We start from the raw sequence: 18,089 nt of genomic DNA on the forward strand, positions 1-18,089 counted from the left end.
TAAGTAAATTCAGAGAGCCATGAAATTTACTGCTGCTAGATCATTTTCCAATTCTGATTTTGGGACACTGGTGGAGTATTATCACTTGAATTATTACTAAGGATTTAAATTTCTAAAATTTAAGAATTGAATTTTATAGGCCCGGCGTGGTGGCTCATGCCTATAATCCCAGCACTTTGGGAGGCTGAGGCAGGCACATCACTTGAGGCCAGGAGTTTGAGACCAGCCTGGCCAACATGGCGAAACCCCGTCTTTACTAAAAATACAAAAATTAGCCAGACGTGGTGTCACGTGCCTGAAATCCCAGCTACTTGGGAGGCTGAGGAATGAGAATCGCTTGAACCCAGGTTGCAGAGGTTGCAGTGAGCTGAGATCGTGCCACTGCCCTCCAGCCTGGGCGATAGAGCAAGACTCTGTCTCCAAAAGTAATTTTTAAAAAAAGGATTTTCTTTTATATACTTCTCCCCTTGAATGTTAATTTATCAACAAAACAATATCATGTTAATATAAATGTTTAAAATTATATATACTAGAGTCATGCTCATGATTACTTCATTCTAGTAAATTGGTTGCATTTTCTTTCTCACCATTTTAGTAATCGGTTTTTGTAATAGTTTCCAGTATTATGATTATTAACTCTATTGTCATTATATGTTACCAGGGCTCCAAGGGACCAGTTGTTTTCTAGCCTTTCCTGAGTTCTTGCCCATCCCCCATTCCTCACCCCTGACACAGACACACACTTTGAGACAATGCTGACAACTCTAGCCCTCTCTGCTTCTTTCTCTGCCCAACTTTCTCATTCTTAGATCCTGGCAGAGGCTAGGTCCAGTCAATGATACTAAATCACTCTTCTCCTTCCTGCAAGTTACAAAATAAGATCCTAAGGTTTAGCATAACTATCTCTGTTTCTAAAGCATAGGACACCATTTATTTGCAGTGAGTGTCATACTTTCAGGTAACCATCAAAATGATAATTACAATAGACTGTTTTTATCAAGGGACTTCAGAGTAAATCATGATGCCATGCTAGTAGATATAGTATTTAAATAAAGCCTTTTACTATTTGTTGTTTAATGATTGTTTAACAAATCTACACTTTGATTTCTTTATTTATATCTTAACATCTGTCTCTTGTCAGTTACTGGTTGCCAGCTTATGTAATGATATAAAAGTAGTTCTTAGCTATCATAATATGTCAAATTAGAAATCACTAATTACTATATTGCTAAAATTGGTGTATATGCTTTAATCTTAGAAAGAGTATATTAAAATGTACACACATTATTATATCATTCAATACCACATTTTTCCATAAATTATATAAAGTCTGATATTCAGGATATAATTTGCATATTACTGAAATTCCTCATTAGAAAGTGGTGTTTTTGTATCCTTTATATCTCTACTTTTAGAGAACAGTCTAATCTGTGGTCCAAGGGAAAATAAATGTAATATATTGCACATCCGAACTTACTTACATAATCAAGAATATAAACTCTGTTTTAACATTTCCAACCATGGCTTTCTAGTCCATTAATTCTTCTATTCATTTATCAAACATTATTGAGCACTGAATATGCAATTAACTCTAATATTAGAAAACAACTCAAAAAGCTATTTATGAGAAAAATACTATCACATTTTAGAAAACAAATAGGAGCACACATTAAATGTAATGATAATAAATGAAAAATATATAGAGAGAAATATCTATCTATTTATATCCATGGAGAGAATAAACTATTTTTCCAAATTTTCTAAGTTGAAAGACTATATAAAATGCAATTTTACTTATTATTTTTGCTAAGTCTGACAGTGAAATTAATTAATAATCCTAAAGTGTATATTAACTGATAATCCTGAAACATTCAAGATATCAGAGAGCAAGCCAGCCTGAGATAAAAATATTAGATGTAGATAAACTATAATTGTATAATAAACAGGTGACTCTGTTCTAAATATAAAATTTAGTTTGCATTTGCATTTCATAAATAATTATCACAGTTTATTGGGCATCAACTGCTGTATTCAAGAAGGATTGAAAGATACTGCTTAATTGTAATTTTGCCTTTTCAAAGTTTTTCTGGCAAAATATATTAGTGTCAAATAATAGACTTCCTTTTCATACATGTGCCACTCATGCTATCATTTTGTAAGTGTTTATCTTCAAATTAAATTATTTCCAGTGTAGCATTTTGATTACATAATATACTCAAGCCCTTATTATATTGTGATGGAGTCACTGGCTTCTTTCACAGTCTCTAAAGAAGTAACTTAAACTAATACTGTACAGACTCAAGTTATCCTAGCAGGTCACACCTTGAATGTGTAGGAGGAAGAGTAAAATTCCCTTGCACATTAAAGAAGCGTGTCTTACACCTTTGCTTAGAAACAGTTCATTTCTTTTGAAATGAACAAAAGTAACAAATTAAGTTACTGGTGGTTTGACATGTACCTTGGGATGGGCAATATGCTATGGGATCTTACATAAAGTGTATATGTCTTTTATTGAAGGTTCGAACTGAACTTTAAAAATTAACTCTGACTTCCTTGTACAGAATGAGTCCTCCAAGTGGTGATTATCTTGGATAAGAACATGATGTGATCACCCCTAAACACGGTTTAACACGGGCCCTTTGAACAATATTCAAGGAGCAGGCATACTGAGAACAGATAATGTGTGCAAGACAACACATTAATCACACAAACATCGACCCTGCATATACCTAGTACACAAAGATACCAACTCAAGCCAATTGGGTATTAATTTTTTTCCCCCTTTGCTTTTTCCATTTACACAGCTGATCATATCTCCTCACTCCACCACAGAATTACCTGTTCTCTTTTATCCTTCTGCACTTGGAAGAGCTGATCATCAAGCTTGCATCAACTTCTACTGTACTCAGGTATGATAGAGTATTCTTGGACCAAGCTAAGTTAGTTAAATTTTAAATCAATATATAAATAAATATAATTCATCATTCACTCAATTATCATATTTTGCAAGTAAAACAAGTTAATTATAAGTTAATTAAATGATTTTTGTAAAATACAATATGCATTATGTACATGCAGACATCTGAAGAAGGTATTTTTAAATACATAGATCGGTGGAATGAAGAGAAATATATACCCAGATTTAAAACACAGATATTTTAATGTACATGTCAAATCACTGGCATTTATGTTAATTTTCTGACTTGAGTTTTACTACTCAACTTTCCATAAACTTAAATATAAAATACAGAGTGCAATTTGTAAATATTTGTTATTTTTTCCACTGCATTTCATCTGAACAGTGTTCCTAAATATTAATTTTTAAAAACAATAGTTTATCACTTTTGACAATCTCTAAATATGTCCCATATCATTCTAAGAATTATCCCAATTCATTCTCACCATAGTCCTATAATGGAAGTACTGTTATCAATCCTATTTTATGCATCAGGAATCTGAGACACAGAGATATTAAAATCAGGCAGCTAGTAAAAGGTTGAGGTGTGACCTGAATCCAGGATAATCTGGTTTCAACTCATCTTCATGTCTACTTTTCACAGCTACTTAGTTAGCCAAGTGATTGTTAACTCTCTTACTACCAATTAAAATTTTATGTAAAATTTTACCATTTATATTATTTTTACTTCTTCAAATGTTCACGGGGAGGAATGCAAATGGAGGAATGTACTTTATGTCTTAGAAGACATCAAGGAGCTTACAAAACCCTGACATCTGAGGGGCAGTGGAATCAAATATAATACAGGGGTCTCCTTGTCAGTACAGGGCCTATGGGTAACTGAAGTATCTTCATTTCCAAAAAATTTGTAATTTATTTTTAGAAAATTTGTTTTGAGGCTGTTAACCTGTCTAAATATTGTAATGACTAACTAACACATTACCAGAGACAAATTCTCTAGAAATATGCTTCTTTTTCAAAAGTATTAAAGGAGACAAACAGTAATCCTTCTCACACAGAAGGAAATATATAATGGAGATTATTTTATTTCAGACAAGTAATTTTAACAAGGCTGTTCTTTTAAGCGATTGCTACATAGCAGGATTAGAACCCCTTCATCATAATTACTGGGGAAAATTTTTTTGCTTGTATTTCTGGTGGAAAGCATATCTATTCAAGGACAGTCTTAGAACTCATCAGGGAGATAAGCAGTTCTGTATCTTAATAGCTTTAAAAAATCCTAGCCTAGAAGTTGAATGTTAAATTCTTTATCAAACACAAAAAGGCTCAAACAAGGAAATATTATCAATTCAAACCTTCTATGAGTCAGTTGAACACTGATGGTTAATTTCAGTCACTCTGAGTATCTCCTTCCAACTTGTAGCAAATCTATAAGGATTCAGCCATGATTAGACTTCAATCAATAATTCATGCTTTCAGCTATCAGGTCTAGACCTCCTCAACCTTTTCAATATATTGCTGTAACCTTTGTGATTTTTCTTGCTGTATTTATCATTGAATCATTTAGGTCTTCCTCTTTTATTTAATTCATCCAGTTGACATCTTTTGCAAGAAAAACTAGTTCATCATAAAGTATTAATTGAATGAACTTTTGAAAATGTGGTATGCATTATGTATGAACAGGCATCTAAAGAAAATATTTTTTAAAATAAACTTTAGAGTTTATTTTTCTAAGTCTGAGTTTGGAATAACATTTACCATTAGGGAAATAGCCATATAGATTTCCATCCCTCTCTTGATTTAACTGATTAAATCTACCTAAACTGACACACACAGCTGATTAGCTGATTAATCTAAAGCCAACTAATGGCTGTTCTTATAGGGTAAACTTTATTTCTGATGGTACCTCTTTGCTGGATTGAGGGAAATGGCTATGGTTCATTATCTGCTTCATTTGTTTCTGGTTTCAATTCATGTGAAAAACTCTGCAATGTAAAAAATCTAACCATTCAGTTATGATTAGGGTTTGGGTTAAGTTCAAATTGTTTGTGCAGATTTTGAATCCTGTGATTAATTTGGTCAGGACATCACAACTGCAAATATCATGAACTTATATTTTATGCAACCAGAGTCTCTAAATTAAATTACATTACTACATAACAGAATAAGAGGAGCAGTAGTAAGCAGCAAATGTAAATTATAACTTCTCTTTGGTTTCAAAGATTATGTTCTGAGATTCTTTCTTAGTTTTCAGATGCTTCCTTTTTGTTTTCAAATAGGTGCCATGTTTATTTCATTCATATTTGATTGTGTGATTTGTTTCATCTAAAGGTCAGAATAGCAAAAATTAAGGAAGAAGTTATAAAATCAGTGGTTTTACAATCCAGCGTGAGTCTGTGATCTTTGTAGCCTGTGCCTATGGAAAGTTCTGATTATTCTTAACAAGTTTTAATTCTCTGAGAGCTCAGTGTGCAAACTAGATTTGCTATCCTTTATATCCACTTGTTTTCTCTTTCAGAAATATCAAAATTGTATCTTTAAAAGTTTTAATGTCTCTCCTTTAGAAGAAGATTGAGAAAAATATGGGCTGAATATATTAATTGTTGAGTGCATATGTTTGCTGGGTTACTTTTTAATTTGCCATTCTGAACCCAAGTGAATAATTTAATCAATGCTAGGAAAAGTGTTGGATGTCAGTGTTCAATAATCGTGGGATGTGTTTTAACATAGAAACTCCAGTACTCTAGGCCACTTGAGAAAACATGAAACCATGACCTTCTTTTTGTCACTTGGCTTATTTACAGTGGTTTAAAGTAACACGAGTTCTGCCATTTAAGATTTCTTTTATAAAATATCCAAAGAGTAAATAATTTACTTAAAACACTTTTTAATTTAATTGAACTCTGATGCTTGATTTTAGACAGTCAATTTTGTAAATCAAGTTAGGACGTTATTATTGAAAATACAGTTAATTTATATTATGCTAGTCAAATCTGTGACTAATAGTAATATAGTCATTTGAAGATAATATCCAGATGAAATTTGCCTTTAATTCTCTCTACTAAGGAGGCAGGATTTTTATGAGTTTTCTTTCACTACTCCTTATTTGAAGTAATCTTCAAGCAAGTTTCCCTCTTTTTATCGGAATTTAAGCTTGGAAACATCTATATAGTTTGAGAGATTATAAAGTAGGACATTGTTTGTGATCCCTTTATTCATCTACAACATTAGCAAAGTGTTTGTTGCAGAAGTTTAAGAGACCCTAGAACTGAGTCACAGTGTACTGTACTCTGAAGGGACTTTTATCCTAAAATACAAAGAGATTTTCAAACAGAGCTTTACATGCTTATGAAACTTAGATAAAAATAATAGCCACATTCAATCTCCTTCACGTAATTTTTGATTCATTTATCCATATCATGTGATAACAGATAATGCACTGGACTCGATGATGGGGATAAATAATATGGCATGCAATTGTACATACTTCCTTCTATTGGAGCTTCAATCTGTGCCTCATCTTCTTTGCCTTAATGTGGCAGCTATCTGAATTTCATTTGAAATTCACCCAAAGAGTTTGGAAACTACATGCAGTGTTTGGTACCAAGTTTGTTAAAAAAAAAAAAAAAAACTTGAACAGAAGTGCCAGGTTTTCCATTAAACTTTCTCTTTTATGTTGCTATAATAACTTTATGTGCATTGAAATATGTTTGATATTTGAATATTGCACTTTTGCCCTCTTCTGCCTCAAAGTAAAAATACATAGAATTATTTTCCATAAAATTAAAAGGAATTTGGAAAAGAAAGGAAAAAACAAACAATGCTTTTTAACAACAAAACTTTTCTTATCTGTCCAAATTTTTACATGCATTATACTTATTAAGTATTGCAAATAAAATATATGCAGTTAGGACACATAAGTTACGAATACTTATCTTCAAACAGTTTACAGAATGGAAATTCTACTTATCTGGAGTAGGACTATTTCCCCAGCCTCTAGACACGGAAAGAATAACCACACGCATTGGTCTTCAGTCGACTATTGTTATACCTTTCAAAAATCCCACAACGGAAGATGTCCTCATTGATATAACACTGACAAGTAAGTTGTTTTTCTTATATTTTACATGTTATTTTATAGGTATTGATCAGACTTATTTTATCATAGAATCAAAACATTTTAGAACAAATGAATACTTTAGAAATCTGTAAGAAAATTACCTTATAAAAGAGGAAACAAGATTTGAGAGACGCAGTATTTTGGCTGAAATCACAGCTCATAATGGTACAGAATCAGAATTAGATATCTATATAACAAATCAAGTTCTTCCAATTTGATCTGTAAACCCAAATATGTAAATTAGTAGATTTGTAAGATTCTTATGATATTATTCAAATATGCCAATGCTTATTCCTCAAAACTTTATAGAAATTCTGATATGGTGATTTTGTTTCCTTTTTGCATTTTCTTAATAATGAGACAACATATTTGGAATAAATTTTGGCTTCAACCAGCCTTGTCCTTTTTTTATGCCATGTTGAGGGTGCATGTTTTTAATTAGATTATTTGAAGAGTTTGATCACTTTATATTAAACAAATAAATAATGTGAGTCTGAATTAAAAATTAACTCAGCATGAGTTTTTTGAAACACATTTTCAATCTAATATAGAGCAGTACCGATTTATCTTTTCAACTATTATTACTACTTCTACTAAAACTATTATTACTGCAATTATTGGGTTAAAGTTATATATTTTATGGTTTTTTATATACATGACCAACTTACTCTCCAGAATGTTTATACTTTTGCAATTCATGCTGCAATTAGGAGTATAATATAGACATTACCTATTTTCCAGAGCTGTGTAAGCCCTGAGTAATACCATTGTCTTTAATCTGCATCAGTCTGATTGAAAGAACATTATATTGTATCATCACTGAAAATTTTTGATTAATGTTGAAGCTGAACATGTCATTTACCTGTTGCACTTTGGTGCTTTTCCATCATTTCTTCATCTTCTTGGAATGAAATAATTTTAAATATTAAGAAAGTAATGTCATCTCATGTAAAATTCCCTTATAAGAATTTTGGCTGCGATCAGGAGAGGCATGTGGTGTTTAATAAATGTTGACTGCAAGCTCAAGGAAATTAGCATTTTAAGATGGAAAAGACTTGAGCATATGTATAAGCAGAAGGGAGAAGCCAGGGTTGAACAGGAGTTAAAGATATAAATGACGTAAGGTTTAACTGATAGACTAAGGGTCTAGAAGGGTTGGGATCAGAACAGAGGTAAAGGAAGAGCTGAACAGGAGAGGATTTCTTCCTTAGGTGGGGGTAAAATAAAACAAATATGGATGTCAATAAATCGGTAGGTAGTGGAAGGGCTTTGGAATTAGGAGCAGTCATATATTTACATTTTTATCTGCTGAGGAAAAGAGATACAGTAGAGAATTTGAAGAGTGGAGTGGTGGTTTGAAATAACTGTTGGAGGAAAAGGAACATGGAGCTGACAAAATTAAATGTAAAAGTTATTGTGTTTGGCTGGGATTTAAATCATAAATTTAGATATGCACCAAAAAAAAATGTGTTTGTGACGTTTATACCAATTGTAGGGCACAGAATTTCTAGAATGTCAGCATACAAGGCGTATCAGTGGATCTTTCCAGGGAATGGAATTTTCAGGATAGGTGCAGCCAAATGACTTTATAACTATGAGCATGTTATAAAAACAAATTTGGATTAAGATTTTAACATTAAAAATAAATTTTAAAATAATGTGTGACTTTCTAGTTTTCTAACATTGCTATACATTTCTTTCTGCTGTGTAACAATAAAACATAGTAAGCTTGACAATTAAAAATTGATCAGTCTTTTGCAGTTCAAAACAGTCTCTTTTAAGTAAACTCACTTTCTCTTGGGCAAATGTTCAGGCTTTGTTTCTCCCCCTTCTTCCTTAAACCTGAGGAGATATGAGACAAAGGAAGATTCACGACCTTTAATATCTTATTTCTCTTTCTCTGTCTCCCTATCCCATGTGAAAAAGAACCTCTTTCCCCTTTGTTGCTGATGGCATCTCCCTTTCTGTTATATTCTTATCCTTCTCCCTTTTGTGGTATCTTTTTTATGCATTATCTACATATCTACTTGTGCTTATAGTCCTTGGTGGCTAAGCCTCACAATTTGATCTACAGAAAAACATGTTTTCTACAGAAAAACATGACTGATGAGAAGAATTAAAATATTTAATATATATGCAAAATATACTCATTAAAAACAGAGATTAATACTGTATTATTTCATTTTTGCACTGCTATAAAAAATACCCAAGATCTGGTAATTTATAAAGGAAAGAGGTTTAATTGACTCACAGTTCTTCATGGCTGGGGAGGCCTCAGGAAACTTACAATCATGGTGGGAAAAAAACAGGCATGTGTTACATGAGGGCAGGGGAGAGAGATCAAGTGTGTAGGAGGAAATATCAAACACTTATAAAACCATCAGATCTTGCGAAAATTCACTCACTCTCATGAGAACAGCATAGGATAAACCGCCCCATAATCCAATCAGTCCCACAAGATTCCTCCCTTAACACCTGGGGATTACAATTTAAGATGAAATTTGGGTGGTGGGGACACAAAGCTAAACCGTATCAAATACCTTCTCATTTAAATATTTGTAAATGTCTTTAGATTATTTCATGATAGGAGTAGGCAATCTCATTTTGTCTTTTAAAAGAAGATGTAAATTTTCTTACAGATTCTACAGAATTAAAAAAAATTCTTAGGCAAGTTGATAACAAGACTCATCTCACCAAATGGTTCCTTGCTGGTGTGAGGAATCTCACAGCTTTTCAGATCCTGCATCCTGCATTCCTCATTTCTCTCTCTCTCTCTCTCTCCTCATTAGCTGCAAATCCTGGAATGATTTCTTCCCCTTATGGATAGCATGGCAACTTGTGCATAGCTTGATTTAAATATCTGTCACACTCATTGTAGCTAATATTTGTTAATCCCACAATATTTGTGAGATCTTTGCAGACATGATCTGTCTATTAGTAACTTGAGCAAATAAGACAGAAGAGGCTTTTGATGCTTGTCTGCTGAATGACTGGACTATAAATAAAATACCCAAATTTCTAAAGCTTAGAGATAATACAGTAGAAATTAAGTACCAAAGATCTTTGGAATATCAAAAGACATTATTTCTGGGAGAAGTAATAAAAATAGAAATAGCCAAGACATTAGCAGGAGAAAAGACAGAGAATTGGGCAATCCAGAAGTTTGATAGTGAGTTTGAAATTCTAAAAATGCTGCCTTCTTGGAAAAAGTAGGGAATTTGAAGATCTTTATATATTTTATATATTTCTAACTCTGTGTAGTGATAGAAGAAAAATTTTAGCTGAATTAAGTTTAACAGAGTTTAATTGAGCAAATAATGATTCACGAATCAGGCAGCCTCCTAAGCCAGAGTAGGCCCAGAAACCAGCATAGCCACGTGGTGTCAGATTTATAGACAGCAAAAGGAAAGCGACATACAGAAAACAGAAGGGAGGTACAAAAACAGCCGATTGGTTACAGCTCTGAGTTTGCCTTATTTGAACATGGTTTGAACACTTGGCAACCTCTGATTGGCCAAACCTCAATGATTGGCACAAGAGTAGGCTTACAGTCTGTTTACAGTTCCGTATAGCTTATAGTTCTCTATGTACAGAGAAACCTTTAGGCTGAACTTAAAATATGTAAGGAGGCAGTTTTAGGCTAAACTTTTTAATGCTATCTATCTATCTGCCTATCTATCTATCTATCATTTATCTATTTATCTATCTATCATCTATCTACCTACCTATCTGAGAGAGAGAGAGAGAGAGAGAGGCAAAAGAGAGAGGAGATATGTTAGGATATTGAAAAAGCTTTAAATACTATCATAAGGAATCGAACTTTTATCCTCTAGATAATGAGAGTTTTCAAAAGATTACCTGTACTTTATAACCCACATTTTGAACACTAACTCTAGAATTATTTGTGGATGACGGATATGGATGGGTTGGGGGAAAACTGGAATTGAGAAGCAAACCTCAGAAGATTTAAGCCAGTAACAGTGGAAAAGTCCATGACCACAAGTAGCAGAAAAGCTCATAGTATATACCTAGAATTTTCCCAAAATCCTGAGAATCTGTTTCTTTAGCAAACATATTTAATGTTTCATGTGTCCAGACTACTTTTTCTTCAGACAACTATACTATGTTGCCTAAAAATATGTTTCTAAAGGCTTACCTATATTCCTGATATTTTTAATACTCAAGATGAGCGTTTTGTTATATCCATCTTAAAATAGTCCGATGCTAAATATTATTGTGGTTGTGCTATTCGGAGAAGAAATTGAGCACCTTGGGCGCACACTGGTCTGTGCATTACAACAAACTTACCATTATTTCCTAAGGAGAATTTTGGCACCATTCACAGGGAATTACTTAGTGGAGTGGCTTGCCCTTCACTCAAGCATAAATACTTGTTATGCTCCACAATTTGCACATGAGGGTGTGAACCCGACCTTTAACTTAACTTTCAGTTAGGGCATATGGTGCCCTTGTAATTTAACAGGTGATAGACAGTTGTGATTGAATCTGGGGACACATAATAGTTATCAATTATAAAGACTATACTGAGCACTTGATGTGTGTGATTCTTTAAGTTATCTCAGGACAACAAATATTCAGCTAGTATTTATCTGGGCCATTGTCCAGCTACCAACACCTGTAACTCTTGGATCTTTCCTCTGGCTGCCCTAGTGAGTTAATTTTTCCTTAACTTATGGATGACAGGAAGTGGTGGAAAAATATTACAGTTCCCATTCCCCTGAGCAGTGTACCTTTGAGATGTGTGTTCTGCACTGGCTCTCAGAGTTCCCTAGCTGCCTTGAGCCTCATGTATCCACAGTAGTAACTTCCTTTATAATACACCATTCATTGGAGTCCTTCTAATCTTTGTCTCACTTTTGCTCTTCCCTACTGGCATTTCCTGAGGTCACGTCCCAAATAACAGCTTCTGAGGAAACCCCAACTAAGACAGGAACCCTCTGAAATTGGCATTATATCTGTTTTAAGGAGGATAAAATTGATTAATGGAGAGGCTTAACAACTTGTTCACGATCAAGGAGCTATTAAGTGAAGGAAGTAAGATTAAAAACCCAACTCTGCAAGCCAGGTTTCTGTGTACCTTTGCACATGGCTTCTCAGTAAGCAGGCAGAACAATTTCTCACTAACTGTTCACCTAGTTATATATAAAACTGAAAAGCTCAAATGGAGAGATAGCAAAGGATTACAGGAAAGACTTGCAATCTGTTTCTGTGAGTGGTCTGAAATCTGCTTAACAGATTAAATAGAAGGAGCCAAAAGCCCAGTACTTGAAATCAACTACACCCTCCCCCAACCACATTAAGAATTGTGTTCAGTGAATTTCACTGTGTTGTGATGTCATTTACCCGTAACACCAGATTGCATAGAAATATTCTAAGGAGGTCATCATGATGTATTGGTGAAGATGTTATCAAAGGCTTTCTTATTACATTGCAATCTTTTTTAAATGAAATCTTTTTAAGAATCAGCTGTTAGTATCAGGAAGAATGGTTGCCTCTTTTGAGCAATTGTCTGGTTTTTGTACTGTGGAGCCTGATTATGTTGCTACATTTTTTCTCAGTATATTAGTTTCTAAGAAAACATTTTGGCTTATTCCAAGCAAGTGACGTGACCATACTGTGTCTCATCCGTGACTGCAGATGGTGTCCCTAATCTTGTTTCAACTTTCTAAAAAATTATTCTAATTCATCTTTTTTGTGTTTTATATTTTTGTGATATACCCAACTTAGGAATAGAACTCTTCACGCAAGGAGATGTTCAACCTGTAACAGGAACGGGGTAATTTTTTGTTTTGTTTTGAGACATGGTCTCACTTGGTCCCGTAGGCTAGAGTGCAGTGGCACGATCTCAGCTTACTACAGCCTCCACCTCCCGGGCTCAGATGCTTCTCCCACTCCACCCTTCCCAGTAGCTGGGACCACAGGCATGTGCCACCATGCCCAGCTAATTTTTTGTATTTTTTATAGGGACGAGGTTTTGCCATGTTGCCTAGGCTGGTCTGGAACTCCTGACCTCTAGTGATCCACCTTCCTTGACCTCCCAAATTTCTGGGCTTATGAGCCACCGCGCCCAGCCCTCAGAGTGAATGTTGGAATTCACATGGTAGAATTAGTTATGAAAATCCCTGGAGGTCCTCTGAATCTTATCTAAAGTACATCCAGAGTTGAACAAATATTTATGTAATATACGTAGTAATCATTGCAAATAGCCAATCAGGATGAGCATGGTTTTATACTTAAGAAGACAGACAAATTGGTGTAAGAAAATCTCCCAGAACCTAAAAATCCCTCCCAAATTCAGACATGCAACTTTTAAAATATTTGAATTAAGAAATAAATAGTATTGAGAAATTTGAGACTTTTTGTCAGGGAAGTTGGGGTATCAAATATATTAAGTTTTGTGGTTTTTTTTTTTTTTTCTTTTTGAGACAGAGTCTCACTCTGTCACCCAGGCTGGAGTGCAGTGGTGTGATCTCAGCTCACTGCAAGCTCTGCCTCCCGGGTTTACGCCATTCTCCTGCCTCAGCCTCCCGAGTAGCTGGGACTACAGGCACCCACCACCATACCCAGCTAATTTTTTTTTTTTTTGTATTTTTAGTAGAGACTGGGTTTCTCCATGTTGGTCAGGCTGGTCTCCCAACTCCCGACCTCAGGTGATCCACCCACCTCGGCCTCCCAAAGTGCTGGAATTACAGGCATGAGCCACCGCGCCCAGCCTATATTAAGTCTTTATAACTTAGTTTAATTGGGTTATTTGTCTTAGTTTATTTTGCTCATAAGAAATAGTTAATATTATTGTACTAATAAAAAGTAAATGTAGAATAATTATAACCATTTTTGAAGTGAGTAATCTGAGACTCTACTTGCTTACAATTATTTTATTTTTAGATGCTGATAAGATATCTTAACATTTGGAACTTGTTTTATTTGATTCTTGATTAACAACACTCCAAATTCAGTAAACAATATTTGAGAGCTTATAAAAATTCATATTCCCAGGTCCACATTCATTTATTCTGATTCATAAGGGCTGGGGTGAGGCCCTGCCATCACGAGCTATTCCAATGCAGGTTGTCAGAAGACTACACTTTTAGAAACACTAATCTATATACAATGATCTCAAAACATGTTTCCCTTTTATCGTATACCACTGTTAGTAAATATCTTTCGGCATTTCCTTCAATGTATATATATTTACATTTGAAATTTAACCACTTAGCACTATCAACTCATATTTTTAATGTAAGTAGAGCTTATCTTTTTAATAGGAATTAATACACATATTTTTGTATGTATTGGTTTGAACTTGTTAACATTGGATAAATGTTGTTTATTTGTGCATATTTATATACAGGCCATCCTTCTGTATCCATAGGGGATAGATTTCAGAACGCCCAAGGATATCACAATCCACGAATCCCCATGTCCCTGATACAAAATGGCACAGTGTGTGCATGTAACCTACACATATACTCTCATATATTTTAATCATCTCTAGATTACTTAGAACACCTAATACAATGTAAATGCTATGTAAATAGTTGTCATAGTGTATGATGTAGGGAATAAAGACCAGGAAAAGAGTCTGTACATATTCAATGTAGACGAAACCATCCATTATCTTTTTGAAGATTTTCAATCTGTCTTTGGTTGAATCCATTGGTATGGAACCCATGGATACAGAAGGCCAGCTGTATTCATCAGTACAATCTATTTTTAAATAGCAGGCTCAAATAGACTCTTAATATCTGCTTGTTGAGTAGTTCACTCTTAATATCTGCTTGTTGAGTCGTTCAAATTAAAATTCCAAGATTTTTAAAATATAGAGATGTGGTCTTTCTATGTTGCCCAGACTGGCCTTGAACTCTTGGCCTCAAGCAATCTTCCTGCCTCAGACTCCCCAGTAGCTGGAATTTTAGGCACATGCCACTGTGTCCACCTGAAAGTTCCAAGAATTTATGAGTTTATTTTTTAAACATCATAGATAAAACCATTTATATTATTAAATATGTTCTTCAAAAATGCCATTTAAATCTCATTTTAAAATATACTTTGAAAGATACTCATCTTATAAGTTTCCTATTAGAGGATAATTTTTATTCTATTTCCATCTCCACTGCTGTTTTTCTTCTTCAATGTGACATTGAAGTGTAATATCTCTTTATTTTTTAATTAGGTGTGGAACATCCCAGGAATCTTGTTATTGATCATTGCTGGGATAGCTTCATCTATGAGAGTTCTGCCTTCAGATTTAGTTCTCCGAGTGAAATACAAGGTACAGGATTTCCACCTTACTTTCTATCATTCTGTTTGTTGTTGAATTTCAGAGATAATGAAATATATGTTTGTTGCCTTAGTAAATATTTAACACAAATTAAAAATATAATTTTAAAATTTTGGAACAAATTTTAGTAAGTTGATAGAAAAACATGGATGGCAAAACCTATATATATATATATATATTACATTTGTATTATTTTTAATTCCTCAGAACATAAGTAAGATTTGCCAAGTATTTTAACTTTGAAATTCTCCATGGTTGAATAGCATACCACTTAACACATGGTTATATGAGTCAAGAAAGATTTCAGAAAATTATAAATAGTGTGTTAAAACTACTGGTACTAATAAAAAGTAGTATACTGATACTAATAAAAAGTAGTATCAGTAGTTTTAATACTAATAAAAAGTATCAGTAGTTTCAACTACTGTTTCACCGCAAATGTATTACAGGGTATAAATTTTTGTTGTTGTTTGGTTTTGTTTTGTTTTTGAGACTATTTTTGTTGTTGTTGTTGTTTAGTTTTGTTTTGAAACGGAGTCTCACTCTGTCACCCAGGCTGGAGTGCAGTGGCGCGATCTTGGCTCACTGCAACCTCTGCCCCCCGGGTTCGAGCAATTCTCCTGTCTCAGCCTTCCAAGTAGCTGGGACTACAGGCGCACACCATCCTGCATGGCTAATTTTTGTATTTTTAGTAGAGATTGGGTTTCACCATATTGGTCAGGCTAGTCTCGAACTCCTGACCTCAGGTGATCCACCTGCCTTGGCCTCCCAAAGTGCTGGGATTACAGGGGTGAGCCACCATGCCCAGCCAATATCTATTTCTTCTATATATTAACCACCCCACCTGTGTATTGATGAATAGGAAAAATTCTAAGAACTAATGAAGTTTCTTAAAAATCTAATGCTAAAAATTATGAATTTGCTTAACAATAATAATGTTTTAAAAATATAAAACATAATTGTTTTGGTAAATATAAAATATGAATTATCTTAACATAATTAATACAAAAATACTAACTGAAATAAATAACCACTACTAACATTTCAATAAGAATGGGTTAATTAATTTCTCTTACATTTTCTGTAGCCATTTATAAAAACATCCTAAATGTCATTAATTGAATTAATTTGCTACAACTTCAAGGGACAGGTGGATGTTATTATTATTCTCACTGAATTATGGAGAGCGCAATTCAGAAAAATTAACTTACATAGAATCAAAATAATTGCTTAATGGCATACTTGAATCTTTTTGTGTTTCAAAATTTTTGCTTACTATTTCTTTGCAATGCATTAAAAAGAGTATGAACAACAGTTCACAAAAGATAAAGTACAAATGGGCAAAAAATGGTTTAAAATATGTTCAGTGTCACTAATAATCAGATATTGATTTTTAAACATGACCATCTAGATTTTTTCCCTTTTTTTAAGTTTGTTTTTGTCTTTTAATGGAACTACAAATGCTAATGTTTCTATAGTGAAACTAGAATAATCAAACAATACTTGTGGGAATACAAATTACTACATAGTTTTTGGAAAGCACTCTTTGTAGTGTATAAAAAGAAACTTTGCAACTGTCATTCTTTTGACCTAGTAATGCCAATTCTGTTGGTTGGAATGTAAAGTAGTACAACTGCTATGGAGATCAGTTTGGAGGTTCCTCAGAAAACTAAAACTAGAGCTACCATATGATCCAGCAATCCCACTGCTAGGTATATACCCTAAAGAAAGGAAATCAGTATATTGAAGAGATATCTGTACTTCCATGTTTATTGCAGCACTATTCACAATAGCCCAGATTTGGAAGTAACCTAAGTGTCCATCAACAGATGAATGGATGAAGTAAATATGGTACATATACACAATGTAGTACTTATTATTCAGCCATAAAAGAGAGAGAGAGAGATACTGCCATTTGCAACAACATGGATAGAACTGTAGGTCATTATGTTAAGTGAAAGACAGACTTCTCATGTTCTCACTTATTTGTGGGATCTAAAAATAAAACAATTGAACTCATGGAGATAGAGAGTAGAATGATGGTTACCAGAGACTGAGAAGAGTAATGGGTGGGGGTGGGGCCATGAGGGGAAGAGGGGAGGGTTAATGGGTACCAAAAAATAGAAAGAATGAATAAGTTCTGGTATTTCATAACACAACAAAGTGACTATAGTAAAAAATAATTTAATTGTACATTTAAAAATAACCGAAAGGGTATAATTGGACTATTTGTAACACAAAGCATAAATGCTTGAGGTGATGAATATCTCATTTACCCTAATGTGATTATCACACATCCTATGCCTGTATCAAAATATCCCATATACCCCATGAATATATAGAACTACCAGATACCTGCAAAAATTAAAAATTGAAACAAAGATATATTCAAAGTATGATTAATGTATGAATAAATATACTTGATATTGCATTTTTTTATAATAGCAAAAAATTGAAAACTGCCTTCATGTCAAATAATATTGTTATATTTGTGGCAACTATTTATGCATCTGCTTATACTTAATTTTACTGATTCATTAAATACGTGAGCCATTTTCTGTTTTTAACATTTCTTCCATTGATTCTACGCTATCAATGTCATTCCACATTGTGAAATCAATTGAAAATTCACCTACATTTTCTTTTTCTTCTCCTTTGTTTTTAATGAGGAAATGGTTACAGGTAGATAGGCAACTTTTACTCCTTCAATTAATCTATATTGTGTTTTTTTGCTATGTAATGAAAACCTA

General features: G+C 33.6%; 1 protein-coding gene across 1 annotated transcript in view; it reads left to right on the forward strand.

Annotated features, from left to right (window-relative positions):
* Positions 1-18,089, forward strand: part of CFAP47 (cilia and flagella associated protein 47) — a 466,299-nt gene that overhangs the window by 382,099 nt on the left and 66,111 nt on the right. The window contains exons 55-57 of the mRNA XM_024240715.2: positions 2,805-2,909; positions 6,863-7,019; positions 15,232-15,330. Of these exons, the coding sequence (XP_024096483.2) occupies positions 2,805-2,909; positions 6,863-7,019; positions 15,232-15,330 (361 nt within the window). The remainder of the gene's footprint in view (positions 1-2,804; positions 2,910-6,862; positions 7,020-15,231; positions 15,331-18,089) is intronic.

Source organism: Pongo abelii, chromosome X, assembly GCF_028885655.2.
Source record: "Pongo abelii isolate AG06213 chromosome X, NHGRI_mPonAbe1-v2.0_pri, whole genome shotgun sequence".
NCBI lineage: Eukaryota > Metazoa > Chordata > Mammalia > Primates > Hominidae > Pongo > Pongo abelii.